Consider the following 17,783-nt stretch of genomic DNA (forward strand, 5'->3'; position numbering starts at 1 on the left):
GACCCACGAGCTAAAAACAAAGGTCGTGCCCTGAGAGGGTACTGACCTGGTGAACTGGAAAGATGCCATCGAGTTCGCCAGTGGATCTTCGATGCGCTCCCCTACCTGGCGCGCCAGCTGTTGGTGTTTTACCGGCTGCCCACCGAGGGGTATACCCGAGGTGGTAAGTTTAGGTGAGGAGACGCCGAGATCAGGAACTCAAAGGTGCAAGGAACACAAGATTTAGACATGTTCGGGCCGCGAGGTGCGTAATACCCTACGTCCTGTATGGTGGTTTGTATTGCCTTGGGTGTAGATGTTGTGTTTTGAATGGGTGCCTGCCCCCTTTATATATCCAGGAGGTCAGGGTTACATGAATCCTAGCCCAATACTAACCAAGGAATCATACCCGAGTATAACTCGAGTAGTTTCCTTCTATACCGACTAGCTTTATCTCTTACTCATACGAGTAGAGAACAACATAAATAAGAGATAAGATAGGCTTTATCTCGTAGTCCTATTTAAACTACGTTATGTACACAGTCCCGTAGCTTAGGTCTGACACCAGGTACTCTGAATGCGGTCTTGTTTACATCCTTCGGAGCCATAAAAATCTGGTTATAACCGGCGTTGCCATCCATGAAACTCAAGATCTTATGACTAGCAGCCGCGTTAATCAATGTCTCCGCGACAGGCATCAGGTACTCATCCTTTGGGTAGCCCTGTTGAGGTCTCTGAAGTCCACACAGACTCGCCATCGGCCATCCTTCTTTTGCACACGTACGATCCTTGAAATCCACTCGGCATACCTGCAAGACCTGATAAATCCTACTTCTAGCATTTTCTCCACTTCCTTCTTAACCTCCACCAGGACTTCAGCCTTCATTTGTCACGCTCGCTGCTGAAATGGCCGAAATCCATTCTTGAGAGGGAGCCGATGCTCGACTATACTCCTGTCTAACCCAAGCATCTCCGTATAATCCCAGGCGAAGCAATCTGCGTACTCCTTTAGCAAAGCTATCATGAAGCTCTCGTAAACACGAGCGTAACTTTTTGCTGACAAATGTTGGTTGTGGCTTATCCCCAGGACCAATATCCACTTCTTCAAGCTCATCAGCTGATATAAACCCGTATCCTAATTTTCCATCATCTGTTAAATCAACACTGCAGATGGAAAAAGAACATAATAAAAAGAATTTTGGCCGATCGTTGAGATCAGCCGCTTTATATCCTTTATTGTTCTTTGAAACTTTACAATAGAAGTATAGCCGGCTGCTAAAGCGGGCCTCCCTGTAACTGCTATGATCATGTAAAACACTTGACATCAAAGGTTTACATTTTATTTTTTGGGGCCGATCGCGGGGATCGGCCTTACCAAGTGCGTCAGAGTAGCCCGTTCTTTGTGACTCATCTATTCCGTAAGGTCAGTGGATAAAACCATCCTCACCCCATTTTTTGTAGCCTCAATGCAGTCGCAGCCTTCTAAACTGATCCCCGAGATCGGCTCTTGGTCTTCCGCGTCCCAGATGCTCATGGCAGCATGTGAGATCTTGATCGAGTCATCTGCATGAACCACCTCTACCTCATCTCCATCCCACTGAATTAGACATTGATGCATTGTGGAAGGGATGCAGCAGTTGGCATGGATCCAATCCCTGCCAAGTAAGACATTATATGTGCTCTTGCTGTTGATGATGAAGAAAGAGGTCGGAATAGTCTTGTTTCCAACGGTCAGATCCACACTAAGGATGCCTTGTGCCTCTGAAGTTTGGCCGTGAAGTCGCTTAGCGTGACGTTGGTTTTGATCAGATCTCCAGCGGACCGCCCCAAGCGGCACAGCACTGAGTATGGCATTATGTTAACTACCGCTCCTGTGTCAACCAACATCTTGTTGACGGGCTGGCCGTTTATGTAACCCTTGAGATATAAAGCCTTCAAATGCTTGTAGTTCTTTGCTTGTGGCTTCTCAAATATTACTGGCCGCGGCCCCAAGTCAAGCTGGGCCACCGATAACTCCTCACGGCCTCGAGCGTGGAACTTCGCAGGGAGCACAAACACCATATGCATATCAGTCGATGTCTTCGCATCGGCTCTTGTTGATATCGGTCGCCACTCCTTCCTGGGAAGGCGCGACTCCCTTTTCTACGTGTAGTGGACTTTGTCCGCCAAATCCGAGCGCGCCTTCCTTAGTGTCTTAAGACATCTAGCCTCAGCTTCCTCTAGGCTATGCAACCGCTGAACCCTGCGTTTCTGGGAATGGTTAAGTCCATCAGGGCACCACCACGGACGGTGATACTTATCCTCTTCTTCTTTGAAGTCCACTCTTCTTCGTGGCGGTTGAATCTGTTCTTGCTAGGACGGCACAGGTCCTAAATGCCAGAAAACCGAGACCCCCTCTACATCTCGCTTCCGGGATCCGCACTCCGGGCAATCCTTGGTAGTAGGCAATTGGCTCATGCCAGAAAATCCCAACAATACTTGAAGAACGGGCAATGACAATGATCACGCGTTTCTTCCTGCTTCTTCAAACTTTTTCCAGTATGGCATTCATACTCTTCCTCCTCTGACTCACGCTGTAGACGCTGCTGGTACTGGTACTCGTACTTCTTGAGGAGATCGGAAGAAGCTGGCCGCTGATTCCTGACATGCCTTATTTGTTCTTCTGTGATATATCCCTTTTCTCCTTTTTGGGGCCGATCGCAAGGATTGGCCTCTTCATTCTTGGTTTGGCAGCGTGGTGCAAGCCCTGTCATGTTAATGCCAACTGCGAAATTTAATTGCTGCCTCACAGACCGGTCATAGCCTTCCACCATGTTCACACTCGAGAAGAGCTGGGTGTCGACCTTCATGGCAGTTTGGCCCAAGATCAATTGGCCTTGCTCAATAGCCGATTGGATCTACCGATGGAGTTCCTTGCAGTCGCTCGTGTTGTAAGTGAAAGAGTGATGCCACTTGCAATATGATCTCCCCTGCAGCTCCTGTGCCGTAGGAGGCTTGCAACCTTCAGGTAACTTCAACTGTTTTTCCTTCAATAACAGATCAAATATCTGTTCAACTTTGCTCATGTCGAAGTCAAAACCTTTCCATGCCCTTGCTGTTTCACCCACTTACAGGACACGGGATTTGGCCCCCGAGTCCATTTTGCAACTGCTACTTCCTGATCATCCCCAGAGTCTTCAGCGTCTTCTATGTCGATCAATGTCACTTGACACTTGAACTTATCTTGGTATAGCTCTGGGTGGCGTTGCTCATATGTCGTTAACTTTTTCACAAGTGCGCCAAAGAGTTGAACTCCAATTGGAAAGCCAGATCCCTGATCAGCTTTAGTAATCCCAAGGATGCCAACTCGATTGCCTCCTTCTCTGAAATACGGGTCGAGTAACATCGGTTCTTCACTTCTCTGAAGCGTTGGATATACTCCGCCACGGTTTCCCCATGCTTCTGGCGTACTTGTGCCAAGTCAGCAATTCCTGCCTCTGCAGTTTTCGAGTGATACTGAATATGAAATTGCTCCTCCAGCTGCTTCCAGGTGCGGATCGAATCAGGGCCTAATGATGTGTACCATCCAAAAGCCGGCCCTGTGAGAGACTGCGAGAAAAATCTCACTCGCAAGGGATCCGACACCGAGATCATCCCAAGTTGCACTAAGTATCGGCTCACATGCTCGATGAAGCTAGATCCTTCCGCTCCACTGAATTTGGTGAACTCAGGAAGCTGATACTTAGGCGGTAGGGGAATTAAATCATAGTCACTAGGATACGGCTTAGTATAGTCGATCGCCCTCCTCTTTGGTAGAATGCCAAATTGATCTCTTAGGATGGCACTGATCTCATCTACCGTCTGCGCTTTTGGGGCTGGGTGCGCACTATCGTGACTCGGCTCGATGGCATAGGCAGCTAGCCACGCTTGTTTGTCAGCAACTGCCCCGGAAACTCCTCCAGCCGCCCTCTGCACTGAGTGTACCGGATTATTGCTATGCGGTATATAAGCACACATATACCCATGCAAGATCTCCTTGGGCGGCTCGCTGAAGAATTGGTGATCCACAGGATCACCTCCCACCTTGTAGACAACATAGGCCGGGGAGCCGTGTGACTCCGAAGCCGTGAGCGCATAAGGCAGTGGTGGCCTAGCCTGGAATGGCAATTCTCCCTTATAACTCCCCAAGGTAGGTCCCGTTGGAGAGTATTGATGCTTCATGATTTCCTGGACCACGCACAGCGCAACATGCTCGAAAACATTTACCAAGATCTCGGAGTGTCGGTGCAGTGAGTGGGCCACCACGTAGTTTACTTCCTGACATAGAGCTCTAGTACGATCTTCTGAAGGGGTGGACAGATCTACGCCATCAAGAGCGCCTTCGGGTGAAAATCCCTTCCACCTAACGCCGTGATGGCGGGTCTTCTCGAAAGAGCCGATGAGATCGGCTTCGAAGAGAGCCTTGATCTTGTCGTATTTCTGCTTGTGTTCAGCAGGCAGCTCCTTGTACATGATCGGATCATCTCTCGTCATCCCGTCAGCGGAAGTCGATGAAGTTGATGAAGATGGTCCCATCAGGAGTGCCAGAATGTGTTGTCGGTCGAAACCTACCGGTGAGTAGTGACAGGCAACACGAGGAGCCGGGAGGCTCCTAGGACTGCTGGTGGGCCCCGGTTCCTCGGTCAACGGCCCGAGATCCGGCACACGTCTTGGTGTCTGGGTTGCTAGGCGTGCCACCTCACCTTGTACCTGATCAGGAAGGTGTTATATGTTTATTTCCTGCATGCACAGACACATATAAATATTAGTCTGAGCCGTGATCGGCTCACCGGGTGATTCCCTATATCGGCTATAAAGAGCCGATTGTATTCAGAACCAGATCGAATCTATAAACAAGGCAAATATATCCGATGGTAACATAAATCTTGCTCTGTAACCATTAAGCTAATCCAATCTACAATGGTTAAAGCTTTCACTACATAACCGGAACATCCTACATGTAATTGAGCCTAACAGATACGGAAGGTAACGAAATAACAACCTAAACAAAGGCCTAAAAACCAACTGAAAGCTGATTGCCGGAACAATCCCTTTTTAAGCTGTTATAAAACACCAAACATACTGCCGGAACATTCAACCCGTTTGAAGGGCCTAATCATGCAGATATTAAACTAAATCATCGATGAACAAAGACTAACCATAACAGATTGGATCTACTAAACAAAAACAGAGTGAGGTACTGCCCTTACACCCGAGATCGGGCACAATGACAATTGAACGTTTACAGATAACAAGCGGTGCACGATTAAAGCATGGAAGAGCCGATGCTACTCTATAAACGTTAAGATAACTAGTGCTACTCGCCATCAACAATGCTTCAGAACGAGAAACACAAAAGATGGATAACCAGGGACGATGCCCCCACAATCATGCAGGGCGCGATCGGGGCCGCACGGCACTTACCCGAGAAATCCTAGAACAGGGGTGGCGATGCACCGAGAATTGTTGGTGAATGATTGATTGATTCCTTGATTCATAATCCAGGGTACATATTTATAGTCCGGAGACTTGCCTTCCCTAACCAATCCTAACTAAACACGACATGAATCTTGGCTATCTCTATCTAAACTATTTAAACACATATGCCTATCTAGATACATGGCCAACCCTGGCCTCAAACACCCGCACAGGGGCCGATTCGTAAGCCCACTATGATTACCTTTCGAGCCCATCTTGCTTCTCGGCCCACCTTTCTGCCCGCCTGAGTTACGGCGATAACAGCGACGAGAGACGAAAGCTAGGGGAGCAAATGGGATTAGAGATCTCTAGTGCTTCAGACCAATTTTGTGCGTCAAATCCTACATAAAAATGGAACAATAGCACAAACCAACACTAGTACAGGGTGTTTATCTAACGAATTCCACAAGTGCTGGTCTAAATATGTGTGCAGATATCAGACCCGGGCATACGGGACTATCCACGTGGCACACTTCTCCTATGATACGGGATGGGATATGGCCCACGCTCTACATCTATTGTAACTACTCGTAATGCAGTAGGATTACTCGTACAGTAGTGAAACTAGTCGGATACGGTAGGAAACTGCCCTAGAAGTACTCGAATAGGACTCCTGGGCTTGTACCCGACTAGGACTTCCATGTAAACCTGTCCCTCCAGACTATATAAGGGTAGATAGAGATCCCCTCGGGGACAATCATCATCAAAGGCAATACAAACCACACAGGACGTAGGGTATTACGCTCTCAGCGGCCCGAACCTGTCTAAAACCTTATGTTCCTTTGCACCTTCGAGTTCCTGATCTCGGTGACACCCTACCTACAAACTCACCACCTTGGGGGGTATCCCTCGGTGGACGTGGCGGTAAAACACCGACAACAGGTGCATTTGGACTGAAAATGCATGAAAAGAGCAAGCAAGGTCAAGGTGCAAAAGCATCGACAAATCAGAACGCGTCGTTCAGCCTCACATGGATCAAAGGGCCCACTAGGGCATGCAACCGACTTAGAACATCGTCAAAACACCAACTATGGATCAGAGGGCCCACCTACCAGTCACTCAGCAAAGGCTGAGGTCGGTTGGTTGCCTGGCTAGGTCAGCCGAACTACTTGTTCAGCCGAACCAGGTTTGCAACCAACGACTTACTCCTTGCACATGGCACCTCCCTATTGGTCCTCAACGTTGGTTTAAGGAGGCTCCTGCTGTTTTTCCGGCCATAGCACCCCTGGACAAAGCTATAAATATGAGAGGAGGAGCTCCTAAATGAGATAGACATTCACATTGCTCTCTCTTGCTCTCTCAAATTCATACACGAGCTCCAGGCTCATTCTAGGGGTGTAGTGTTGCCTAAGCGGTGTTAGAAAATAGGAAGAAAGTGAGGGGAAGTCAGGGAAGTGCCGGATTTGTTGGCACTCTTCTTCTGCGGCTTGTACCTCATCGGATGCTTATCAATCAAAGTAAATGTTCGTAATTTCTTTTGTACTTTAGCTTCTTAAGTTAAGTAATAGTTCTAGTTACTTAGTTGTTTGTTTAATGTATCAATAGTTCACTAGTTTAGTGGGTGCTCTAGTCTAAAGCTAAGCCTAGAGTTAGTAAAAGACAGTATAGACGTGGTGCCTAGACTTTACTTTACCTGTTGGTTGTGATATATCATATGGTTAGACGAGGTAGGCGGCAGATGGTGACAGCGTTGTCCGTCCAACATAACCCTTCCCGTTCGGGTATATCCCAGTGCCGTATTATTGGAGCAAATCTGGTCTTATCCAAGAGAATCAGTAGCTCGAAATAAACAATTAGGACAGTTCTATCTTATCTTTAGCTCTAAGCCTTAGGAATCCTCTCTACCCCTTTTCCTCTAACTAGAGTGGTATCCTTAGACGAACCTAAACCTTAGAAAATATACACATATTCCTCAGTGGATACGGTACCCTGAAATACTGGTGAAAGGTACAACAATACGTGTACGCTTGCAGATTTTTCTGTGATCGTTAAAATACCCAACGGATTTCTTTCATAAAATGAAGAGATAGAGGTGACTAATTCCCCATCTCATTTGGGCCGAAAACGAATGGACATCTCGATGTGATACAACCCTTTCCATTTTCGTTGGGAAAGAAGCATCAAGCTTACTGCCTTCATTGCCATGACAAGGTCTTTGATGTCTTCCTCAAGCAGGTAGTGAGAAAATAGTGCTCACGTAAGTCAGGAGATTCCAAGCAGTTAAATAAAAAGAAGAAAGGGAAGATGATACTAATATAAGAGTACTGCTCTTTGCCCTAAGATTACAATCAATCACTTTTTATGTTTCAATCAGGTCCTCACTTCTTATTAACGTTTTCGTGACCGACACCTAGTTCTTTCCACATCGCTTCACTGTTTGAGCAATTTCCATTCTCCTTCCTGATGCCTCCTATTAACTAACAACACAATTCGATTTACTGTCTCAATATTAACGTAGCTCCACGTGGGTAGCTTGTGGGTCATGTGGGCTAAGATTGCCATCCAGCGTGATCCCACATGCTAACATGCAAGACTTCCTCCCGCATCAAACTGTATATGAGCCCAACCTACCTAGAGTCCCAGGCCCAACAGGGCAGATAAACGACGCCAGGACACCACTACATTAGGTTAATCCATCTACTTATGTTCGTCCCCCACACGAAGAGCAGATGCTGCCATCTCCACCGCTCGCCGCCGCCCTCTCCAAAATCGCGGCCGCCGCCACCCGCCGCGCCGCCACGGCCGCGGCAAGTGTCGCCGTCCACCGGCTCGTCCTCCCGGTCCGCTCTCCGACGCACAACCCCTCCGCCCCAGGATCACTCATCCCGCGCCGCCGCTTCGGCCACATGCCGCAGGAGGAGCGCACGGCCCCGCTCGCCCTGCTGGGCAGGCACTTCGCGGTGGCCGTGGGGGACGGGGGCGTGGATGGCGAGGCCCCCGCGCTGGTGGTCGTCTCGTTCTACCGGTTCGCTGATTTCCCCGACCATGCTGCATTCCGGCGGCCCCTCAAGGAGCTCTGCGAGGAGCTGGTGAGTGAATAGAGATCTCGGTCGCGTCTGGATATTGTTTCCTGTGATATGTTGGATGCATGTTGAAGTATTCCTGTAATGTTGAAATTTCTGAAACTTAGGGCGGACGTGAGTAAGAGTAACACTGATAAGTAATAAAGGCCAGCAGAGTAGCATTCAGACACTTCTTCAGTAGCGCTACCGCAATAACCTTATACTCGTAAAGATTTTGTTTGTATTGAGCTTTGAGAAATTGACTGCTATTCTGCCAGTAGGGTGTTTGGTTTGAGGAATGTGATGGTGATGAACCACAGTCCTAACTGTGAGCACTGCCCATTTGTTCATTTTAGGGATAGAACTTGTTGGACCACACTCCACATCAGACGAGCTCAAGTACGCTTCTTCCTTTGCATTGGTATAGAATTTAAGCAACTAAAATATGATGTTTCAAAATTCAAAGGGAGCTAGACCAACATGAATGAGAGGGGAATGAGAGGGAGGAGAGGACTGGGGAAAGGGTTGTTTAAACTTTAAAGAGAGATGGCTTTTGTAGGTCCAGAACTGTGCCTGACCAACATGACCCATTATTGACCAACTTGGTCCAAGAAATAGCTGTGACTTCAGCTTTGTTGAAAATACAGTTCAACTCTGTCTTGACTAGAAAAATCTGCAGGATAGAATGTTTCACTTTAGTGCAAATATTTGACATTTTGAAGAAGTCAAGTCATGGTAGGAAGTTATCTTGTTTTAGCACTGAATTGATCATTTAACTCAATGAATTGCAATATTGGAATACTTAATACATGAACATTGTCATGGTGAAGTGTGGTGGTATCATGCTTGTTTGCAGATTTGGGTCAAATCATTATGCTTGTGAATCGCAATATATGTATAAGATAAACAGGTTTCATTATTTAGACAATAAGTAAGTATGATGCAATATCATTCCAGTTGGGTGTTTAGGAAAAATGATGCACGCGCAAATCCAATATCTTAGTTTCATGCTTCACACATAGATTTGACCTGTCTAGAAGAGTATTTGTCCACTTTTCTCTTAAGTCATCGACTTCATTACATTACAAAGAATCCAATGTGTTTAGAACTACACAAATATTTTTCTTGGAGTGTTTGAGAGTACACAACAAGGATCTCCATATTTTTGTCCATAAGTGTACAATGAACTCAAAATCAAATGAGATTAGAGTTTAATTTAGTCTTGTGAACTACAGCTAAAGATAGCTTTGCCTCAAAATATTCGTGAGGATATGTGGTCACGTTAATAGTCTTATCTCAATTGATTTTCTGTCCATGCTACATTTGCTGCAAATTCTTATGAAGATCAATGTTGTGTAATCTCAAATACTCCAACATGAATTTTGTGGTTACTTTAAGTGCATTAGATTCTATGTCTTCCTCATGATTTAAGGAAAAAAAATAGTTGGGACCCTCTTATGGATCAGGTCTATTCTTGCTGTGTGAAGCATGAGATGGAGATCTTGCCTGTGAATAACAAGTGTATTACTTTCTCTTAAACTTGAAATTGGATTGATAATACGAGTTTACAGCAGCCTCTTTTTATCTTAGAAATGGAAACCATTTTCTTTGACTACACATATTGCAATTTAAGGTAAGTCTCTAAACCAGCATAGTAGATCTTTTCAAAATTTCTATTGATCAACAATAAGTTAAGTTAGATTCTACCAACTTGGCCCACTCGGTCAATTCAGTTTAAATGTATCTTGGCTGGAAAAATCTGTGCCACGGAATTTTTCTAGTTTAGTTCAAATCAACATTCGAAGTAGTGAATTCATGGATCCAAGGATGCACATGGGGTAAGAAGTTAGTTTGTTTTAGCACTGAATTGGTCATTTCTGATATCCATTGGAATGACATTCATCAACATAATCATGGGGATGATTGGTGGTATTATCATGCATGTATGCTGTTTTGGACAAATCAGGGCCTGTTTAGTTCCTCACGTAAAGGCAAAACTTTTTTGCGTTTACAGCGTTTTTGTCTTTACGCATCTAAACGGACCGGTGCATTTTTTTGGCATTTGGGCCCTATAAACGCAAAATTTTTTTGCGACGGAATCTTGCCAATTTGAAGTACTAAATGAAGTCTATTTACAAAACTTTTTGCACAGATGGGCTGTAAATCGCGAGACGAATCTAATGATGCTAATTAATCCATGATTAAGCAATAATTAGCGGATGGTTACTGTAGCCTCACAGTTGCAAAACATGGATTAAGTAGGCTCATTAGATTCGTCTCGCGATTTACAGTCCATCCATGCAAAAAGTTTTGTAAATAGACTTCATTTAGTACTTCAAATTGGCAAGATTCCTTCAAAAATTTTGCGTTTACGGCTTTTTTGCGTTTACGGCTTTTTTGCGTTTACAGCCGCCATTTTGCGTTTACACGTTTTTGCGTTTACACGCGATCTAAACAGGCCCTCAATATGCTTGTGAATTGCAATATATGTATAAGATAACCAGGTTTCATTGTTTAGTATATGGTGTAGTATTCCAGTTGAGTGAGTGAGGAAAATTACGTGAGTGCTAATGAAAGATTTCAAATTCATATTTCACACAAAGATTTGGGTTTGTCTTGAAGTGATTCATCCATTTTTCTCTTAAGCCATGAATTTCATTGTTTCACATACACTCCAATGCATTTACAACTGTCCAAACATATCTCTTGGGAGTGCTTGACAGTACACAACGAGGATCTCCATAATTTTGTCCATGAAGTGCAGAATGGGCATAAAATCAAATGAGACAAGATTTTATTTTGGTTTATGAACTGAAGCTAACTCTAGCTTGTCTCAAAATTCTTGAGATGGTGCTGGAGCCAATGTTCAAAAAAGCGCTAGGCGGTATCTAGGTGGTGACCACCGCCTAGAGCCTAGGCGAGCCTAGGCGTTTTTCTAGGCGTTTTAATATTTTAATACACATACATATATTACCTTAGATTATCTTAAATAAAGTAAGAAATAGGAAATTTGTGGACCTAAACTTGGAAGAAAGGCCCATCAAAAGAGCCCAGCCCATCTTATGCACACTCCTCCCAGCTCCTTCCATCCTTCCATCTATAATTATTAAAAAAGGAAAGGGGCAAAACGAAAAAAACAAACCTTCTCTCTTCTCTTGAACAGCTGCCGCTCCTTCCACTTCCCATCGCGCGTGTCCCTCTCTCTCTCCCCCCCACGGTGGCAAATCCCGCGGCCGCGGCTCGTGCTCTCCCTCTCCTGCGGCCGCGGCTCGTGCTCTCCCTCTCCTACGGCTGTGGCTCGTCCTCCCCTTCTACGGCAGCCGCGGCGGCCCGTCAAACGGCGCGCTCCGGCGGCGCAGCACCATCTCCGGCGTTTACTCCCGCCCTCCTCTCGTCATCGACGTGCCGGCTGCCGCCTAGGGTACCGCCTACCCCCCTAGGCGAGGCGGTACCCCTCCGCCTAGTGCTTAGTTGCGCCTAGGTGGCCGCCTAGAACCACCTTTTTGAACATTGGCTGGAGCCCCCGTAAGATTCTTATCTCATATGGTTTTGTGTGCATGCACACTTGCTGGAAATTCTTATGAAGATCAACATTGTGTCGTCTCAAATACTTCGACAGAAATTTTATGGTTAGTTGATTACTTTAAGTGCATTGGATTTTATGTCTAACTCCTAGTGTCTTAAGAAAAAAGATAGTTGAATCCTCTTCTAGATCAGGTCTAATCTTATTGTTTGAAGCATGGGATGGTTATCTTGTGTGTGTACAATGTGTGTCATTTTCCCTGAAGGCCTGTTTGTTTCAGTTTGCAGATTGTGGGTTGCTGCTTGTAGGTTGTTATAGTCTGCATGCAAGCCGAAACCAAAAAAAGTCATACTGTAACAAACCCCACCCCCAATCTAAAACAAACAGGGCCATCATGAAATCGGAACAATTTTATAGCTGCCTTTTTTTTATCTTAGAATGAAACTTGTTTCTTTGAATACATGTATAATGCATTGCAATTCACAGGCTTGCTGCTGTGACCGAATAAATTAGCATGGTAGATGTCTTCGAAATTGCACTGGATCAACAATCTGTTAAGTGAAATGATCGATTCAATTGCTTAAAAAAAGCGAGGTTGTGCACCCTTGGTTATTCCTGTCTTTTTATATGCCAATTGCCAATGGTATGAGCTCTGGTGGAATTCTATCCTGCATATTTTCCTAGTTAAGAAAGCTCAATTAAAGTGTGAGCGTCACCTGACATTTCTAACTTTTGATGACATGCACAACCATGCAGAGCTAGGTTTGTCCTCACTTGCTGTTACTGCTTTGGTCAATGGAGTATAGTTAAAGGAAGGTTAAGCATTTTTGTAACCATTAGGTGATAGGTTATTTGATTATTCTTAGCTCTTCCTGGGTCTGCAACCACTTAGCAGGTACAAATTTCTTAGGAATTACATGAAAACTTATATTAGTAGGAATGGGCAACTGAGTTCAGTTCTGAATGAGATTGTGTTGTCATCCATATTGTCATGTTGCAGAAAATTAACTGGACTTAGTTTCTTTTGTAAGCACATATTGCTGAGCTTCTGTACCCATGGTATATTTCAGCCTACATCTAGTGATACTATGGTTTTCCTCTTACATCTACTGACATCCCATCACATCCACAATATTTAATGCCTTTCAAGGTGCTTGGTGTTAGTTGGAAATTTGCAATCAGCCTAAGGGCAATGTTTGGGGTGTATGATTGGTGTGTTTGTATGGTGACTTGCTGTCTCCATTCTGAAGGTGGTCAAAGGCAAGGTCACACCCAGTTTCTGCAGGGCTTGTGTCTTAACTTATTCTCGTGTACTGTCTTGAGCTTGCTCCAGCAGGTTCACAGATCCAAATGTTTGGGTGTGATTAAGCACGGTTATTCGGCAAATTTTAATTCGTTGACATGGTCAGTGTCATGAGCTCGTCAGTATCTCTGAATTGATGGGGTTCCGAGATACTGACGAGCTCAACAGTCAGCCCACTTTTGATGCCACATGGGAGCTTGTTATGTTTAGGGTTGAGGCATTTCTATGATTTTGGGGCTAGGTGCCCACACTAGGGCTGGCACACGGATAGGTTGGTGTGTGGTTAGAGCCGGCTGGTTGCAAGTTTATTGAGATTAGGAAGGTTTGATTTGGGTACTTCCTGTCCTTTCAGGATTTCTTGTTAATCTCTGTCTCTCGCCCTCTCCCTTTCTCTCGCGCACATGCACTCTCACCCATCCTTTCACCACTCCCATTCTCTGCTCCTGTAAACCTCGACCATTAGTAACCTTATAGTATTATGTGGTTACTCAATATGAACAATGATGCTCGTATACACATCATATCTCGTTTCTACAAATTGGGCTCTCACATGGTTTGCTGGCTGATTCTGCTCAGCGTGTATCAGGTGGCATTATCCTTGCACCAGAGGGAATAAATGGTAGCATCTGTGGGACCCCGTCTGCCGTGGATAAAGTCTTAAACTTTATTCAAGAAGATGACCGCTTAAACGGATTGAGAATGATCCAGTCACCTGTTACTCCAGAGGATGAGGCCATACATCATGGACATACCAGTCAGTCTCCTGTTGGTGTTGGGGATGATGCGCCATTCCGATGGGATCATGTCCGGGTCAAATTGAAAAAGGAGGTTAGTTTTGCCTACACAGTTTGATTGGCTAGTAGAGTAACCAGAAATAGTAGTGCAACACTCCAGCTTAGTCTACTTTGTTGACCATTTTGCAGATAGTGACATTTGGAGACCCAGGTGTGATGCCAACTAAAATGGTTGGAAAATATGTTAAGCCGAAAGACTGGAATGCATTGATAAGTGATCCAGACACCGTAAGTGTTTCATCTATCCCTCAGATACTCCATTGTCCTATCTCCTATGTTTGCATTGTGAAACTTCAGTTCCGCTTGTATGAATTGTTTATACTATTCGTGGGGGCAGGTTGTTATTGATGTGCGTAACATGTATGAGATACGCATTGGAAAGTTTAAGAGAGCCATTGATCCATGTACAAACTCATTCAGAGAATTTCCTACTTGGGTTGACGATCAATTCGAATTGGTTGAATCGGACACCCAGGAGTCAGGGGTAAATAATGATAATGGAGTTGGTCAACCAGCAGAAGACCTCAATGCCAGCAAATCTAAACAGCTATCACGAGTTGCTATGTACTGCACTGGTGGTATCAGATGTGAAAAGGCATCTAGCTTTCTTCTCAGCAAGGGCTTTAAAGAGGTAAAACCAAAAGGCTACCCTCTGTTTTGTGCTGCTGTCTTTTTCATTGTCATGATGCTACTGTCCAATCTTCTCTTGACACATAAATATTTACTAATGTAGACTGAATTACATGTTGCTATGCCACGGATTAATGAGGGCATCCTTAGGGTTGATTTTGCAGCTTGTGTGCATGTTACCATTATCTATGCTCTATTCTCACTTACCTACTTACATCTGAGCAGTTTTTGAATCATACATTTAGAAGGATCTAATGATTCACATTTCTACTATCATGTAAGAGGTAAATCAACCTTAATATTCAACCTTAACCTTTATCGAGACATATTAGTTCTCCTTGATATGTCAGAATGCCTGTTTGCTGTTAATCTGTCATTCTACTTGTAGATTTTGTAACGTTAATTGTTGCATGCCAGGTTTATCATTTGGAAGGTGGGATACTGAAGTATCTGGAGGAAATCCCAAAGGCTGAAAGCTTGTGGGAGGGTGAATGCTTTGTGTTTGACAAGCGTGTCTCGGTGGAGCATGGATTGGCCCAAGGTACCCACAAACTTTGTTATGGATGTAAGCAGCCAGTTAGCGATGAAGACATGGAATCTCCTGAATGGGAGTATGGTGTCTCTTGCCCATACTGCTTTGCAACGAAGTCTGAGGAGGAGAAGGAAAGGGCCAGGGCTCGGCAACGGCAGTTTGAGACCTGGGGAGTCATCGGAGGGCCTGATAAGGGCAGGAGCTCCAAAAGGCATGATGCTAAAGATGCAGCAGAGGCCAAGCAGTTGCCCAACTCAATCTAGCATAGAATTATGCAGCTGAGGTTTTGGTATGACATAATTATGCAGCTGAGGTCGTATGAGTTGCTGATGATTGAAGCATTGTTGACAAAATGAGAAAATCCTGCAGATTAGCAGGGGGACTTCTAGGCATTTCTTAGTTACCTACCCAGACACAAGTTGCATCACCGTTTATGATCCATTCGGTCCAAAATTTTATTTGGAAGCACTGGTGCCTGTCTGTACAATCTTGTTGTAAATTGTAACTGTAATACTGCATGCGCTTCAAAAGTATTCAATCTTGCAGTAATTTTTGTGGAGCGAAATGGAGGTTCACTAAGTCTAAAATTATGTTTTACTCCCTCCGTCCTGTACCTCCCTCCGTCCATCCTGTAATGTAATGTAAGGTATTCTAGCTGTTCTAAGATAGATTAGGGAGGGAATAAAAGATACATGTACCTCTGTTTAATATCTTGTTTGGTTGTCATTTTGCTTGCTGATTTTATAACTGGTTGGAAATAATTAGTTTCTAAAATATAATGTTTTATATTTCAGGATGGAGGGAATATATTTTACCGGTGAAACTGTGGACGAGCTGTATTAGCTGTGCCCAAATCAGGTCTGTTCATTTGAAGTTGCCCCCCTTGATCCTTTGTTTACTTCCAGCTCAGTCGTCACTTTCAAGCTTGAATCACCGAGTATCCCTGCCTTTGGAAGAGTCTTTAGTTTACTCTTAAGGCTATGTCCGTCGGTTTGGTGACACAGTTTCATGCCACGCAGAGACGCCTAGCGTGTTCTAGCTTTTCTAGAGAGTGAAAAGCACTCATATCTAGTCATCTTCGATTTGTCCAGACGAGTCTGGAACCGATGAGATTTGACTACTCCCATGTCCCATACGAAAAAGCTTCTAAACTCTGAACTGAGCTTCAAGTGTTGCCGCCATTGTTGTGCACTTATACTGTTGCGCCTCTGCTACGGTGAACTCAGGCGTCGCTTCCGCTGCAGGGATGCTGGCCGTTCCGTCCACTGCCCGCCTGTTCAAGTCCCTGCCGCCGCACCGCCGGCCGCAGGGCACCGGCATCGCCGCCGTCGCTGGCTGGACCCTGGCCGGCCTCGCCACTGCCATCTGGCTCGTCCAGGTGAGCCCCTGCTGCCATGTTCTGTTTACCGGAGGCAGTGTTCTTTTTTTTGTTTCCTATTGTTTTCTTCGTCATCGTGTCGTTTTTTTCGCTCATCTTTTGTTGTGCGCAGCCCTTCGACTGGATCAAGAAGACGCTCTTTGAGAAGCAACCACCTGAGGAATCAAATAATTAACTAGAACTAGATTCCTGCTGACAAGCTGAACTGCTGCTACCTGCTGCACATACACGGCCTTCAGCTACCTGTACGTGTGATGTATTCATATGCATGCAGAGGATGCAGCTCCAGTAGCTAATAAAGTAATAAGGTTACATGATGTGTGTGTATTCTAGCTGTCTCCGTGTTCGTTCTTCTTCTCGTCTCGATCACCTTGTAAAGTTGTGAGCATAACAAATAAATGGAGCTCGTAAAACTCATCGATATGTTCTTCTATTTGTGCTCCGGCTGGCCCTCTCTTCTACACTCCTGGCGAAGTTTAGCTTAGGCCATCCCCAGTGACCGAATCTTCATCCGACATGGTACTGAAAAGGTCGATACAACGATTGGAGAAACACGAATCCTAAATCGACTCCATACTTGAGAGTCATTCATCGCCGATTAAAAATTGGACATGCGAGCAGGAGCTGTGGTGGAAGCAGTTGATTGGGTGGGCAGCGTTTCTTTATTCTGCATGCATCGCTCGTTGGTCTGCTCTCGTAATTTTTTTAATCACCATTCTGATCTAATGTGACTCGTGGGACCCAGGAACCGGTTCAACCACTGCTGATGCTCTTAGGTTCAGGCTAGATAGTAGGGTCCGGAGATTACTTTGGTTCCAGGTTCTGAAAGTGGTTCGAGTTGCGTGCTTTGGTGCTTGTCTGAGCTTACCTTTCCGTCAAACAGTATTTTTGAGAGAAATAATTATATGCTAATTTTATGGAGTGATTCTTTAAAATAAACTTAAGAGTTGGAAGCTGAAAAATTTTCTTCTAATTTACTTCTCACGCTAGATCTGTTTTTTATAAAATTAAACTTAGAGAATCATAGATCTATCGTTGGTGTTAAAGAGAGAACCGTGAGGAGCCAACCCTAGTACGAGAGGACCACGTTGGGTCAACCTATAGTATACACATTCTCAGCTAGTGAATCATTCTTTTTAGAAATCA

At 44.9% G+C, this 17,783-nt stretch overlaps 1 protein-coding gene across 1 annotated transcript; it reads left to right on the top strand.

Moving 5' to 3' along the window:
* The first annotated feature begins 8,088 nt into the window (after nucleotides 1-8,088).
* On the top strand, nucleotides 8,089-15,998 carry LOC112887548 (rhodanese-like domain-containing protein 7). Its single transcript, XM_025953739.1, has 5 exons — nucleotides 8,089-8,504; nucleotides 13,880-14,131; nucleotides 14,227-14,325; nucleotides 14,435-14,728; nucleotides 15,145-15,998. The coding sequence occupies exons 1-5, from the start codon at nucleotides 8,145-8,147 to the stop codon at nucleotides 15,520-15,522; spliced, it is 1,383 nt and encodes a 460-aa protein (XP_025809524.1). The 5' UTR covers nucleotides 8,089-8,144; the 3' UTR covers nucleotides 15,523-15,998.
* Nucleotides 15,999-17,783: the final 1,785 nt, after the last annotated feature.

Source organism: Panicum hallii, chromosome 3 (assembly GCF_002211085.1).
Source record: "Panicum hallii strain FIL2 chromosome 3, PHallii_v3.1, whole genome shotgun sequence".
Taxonomy (NCBI): Eukaryota; Viridiplantae; Streptophyta; class Magnoliopsida; order Poales; family Poaceae; genus Panicum; species Panicum hallii.

Coding starts and splice junctions, on each gene's coding strand:
- LOC112887548 (XM_025953739.1), top strand. CDS start 8,145: ATGCTGCCATCTCCACCGCTCGCCGCCGCCCTCTCCAAAATCGCGGCC. Junction 14,132..14,226: donor GGGTCAAATTGAAAAAGGAG/GTTAGTTTTGCC, acceptor ACCATTTTGCAG/ATAGTGACATTTGGAGACCC. Junction 14,729..15,144: donor TCAGCAAGGGCTTTAAAGAG/GTAAAACCAAAA, acceptor GTTGCATGCCAG/GTTTATCATTTGGAAGGTGG.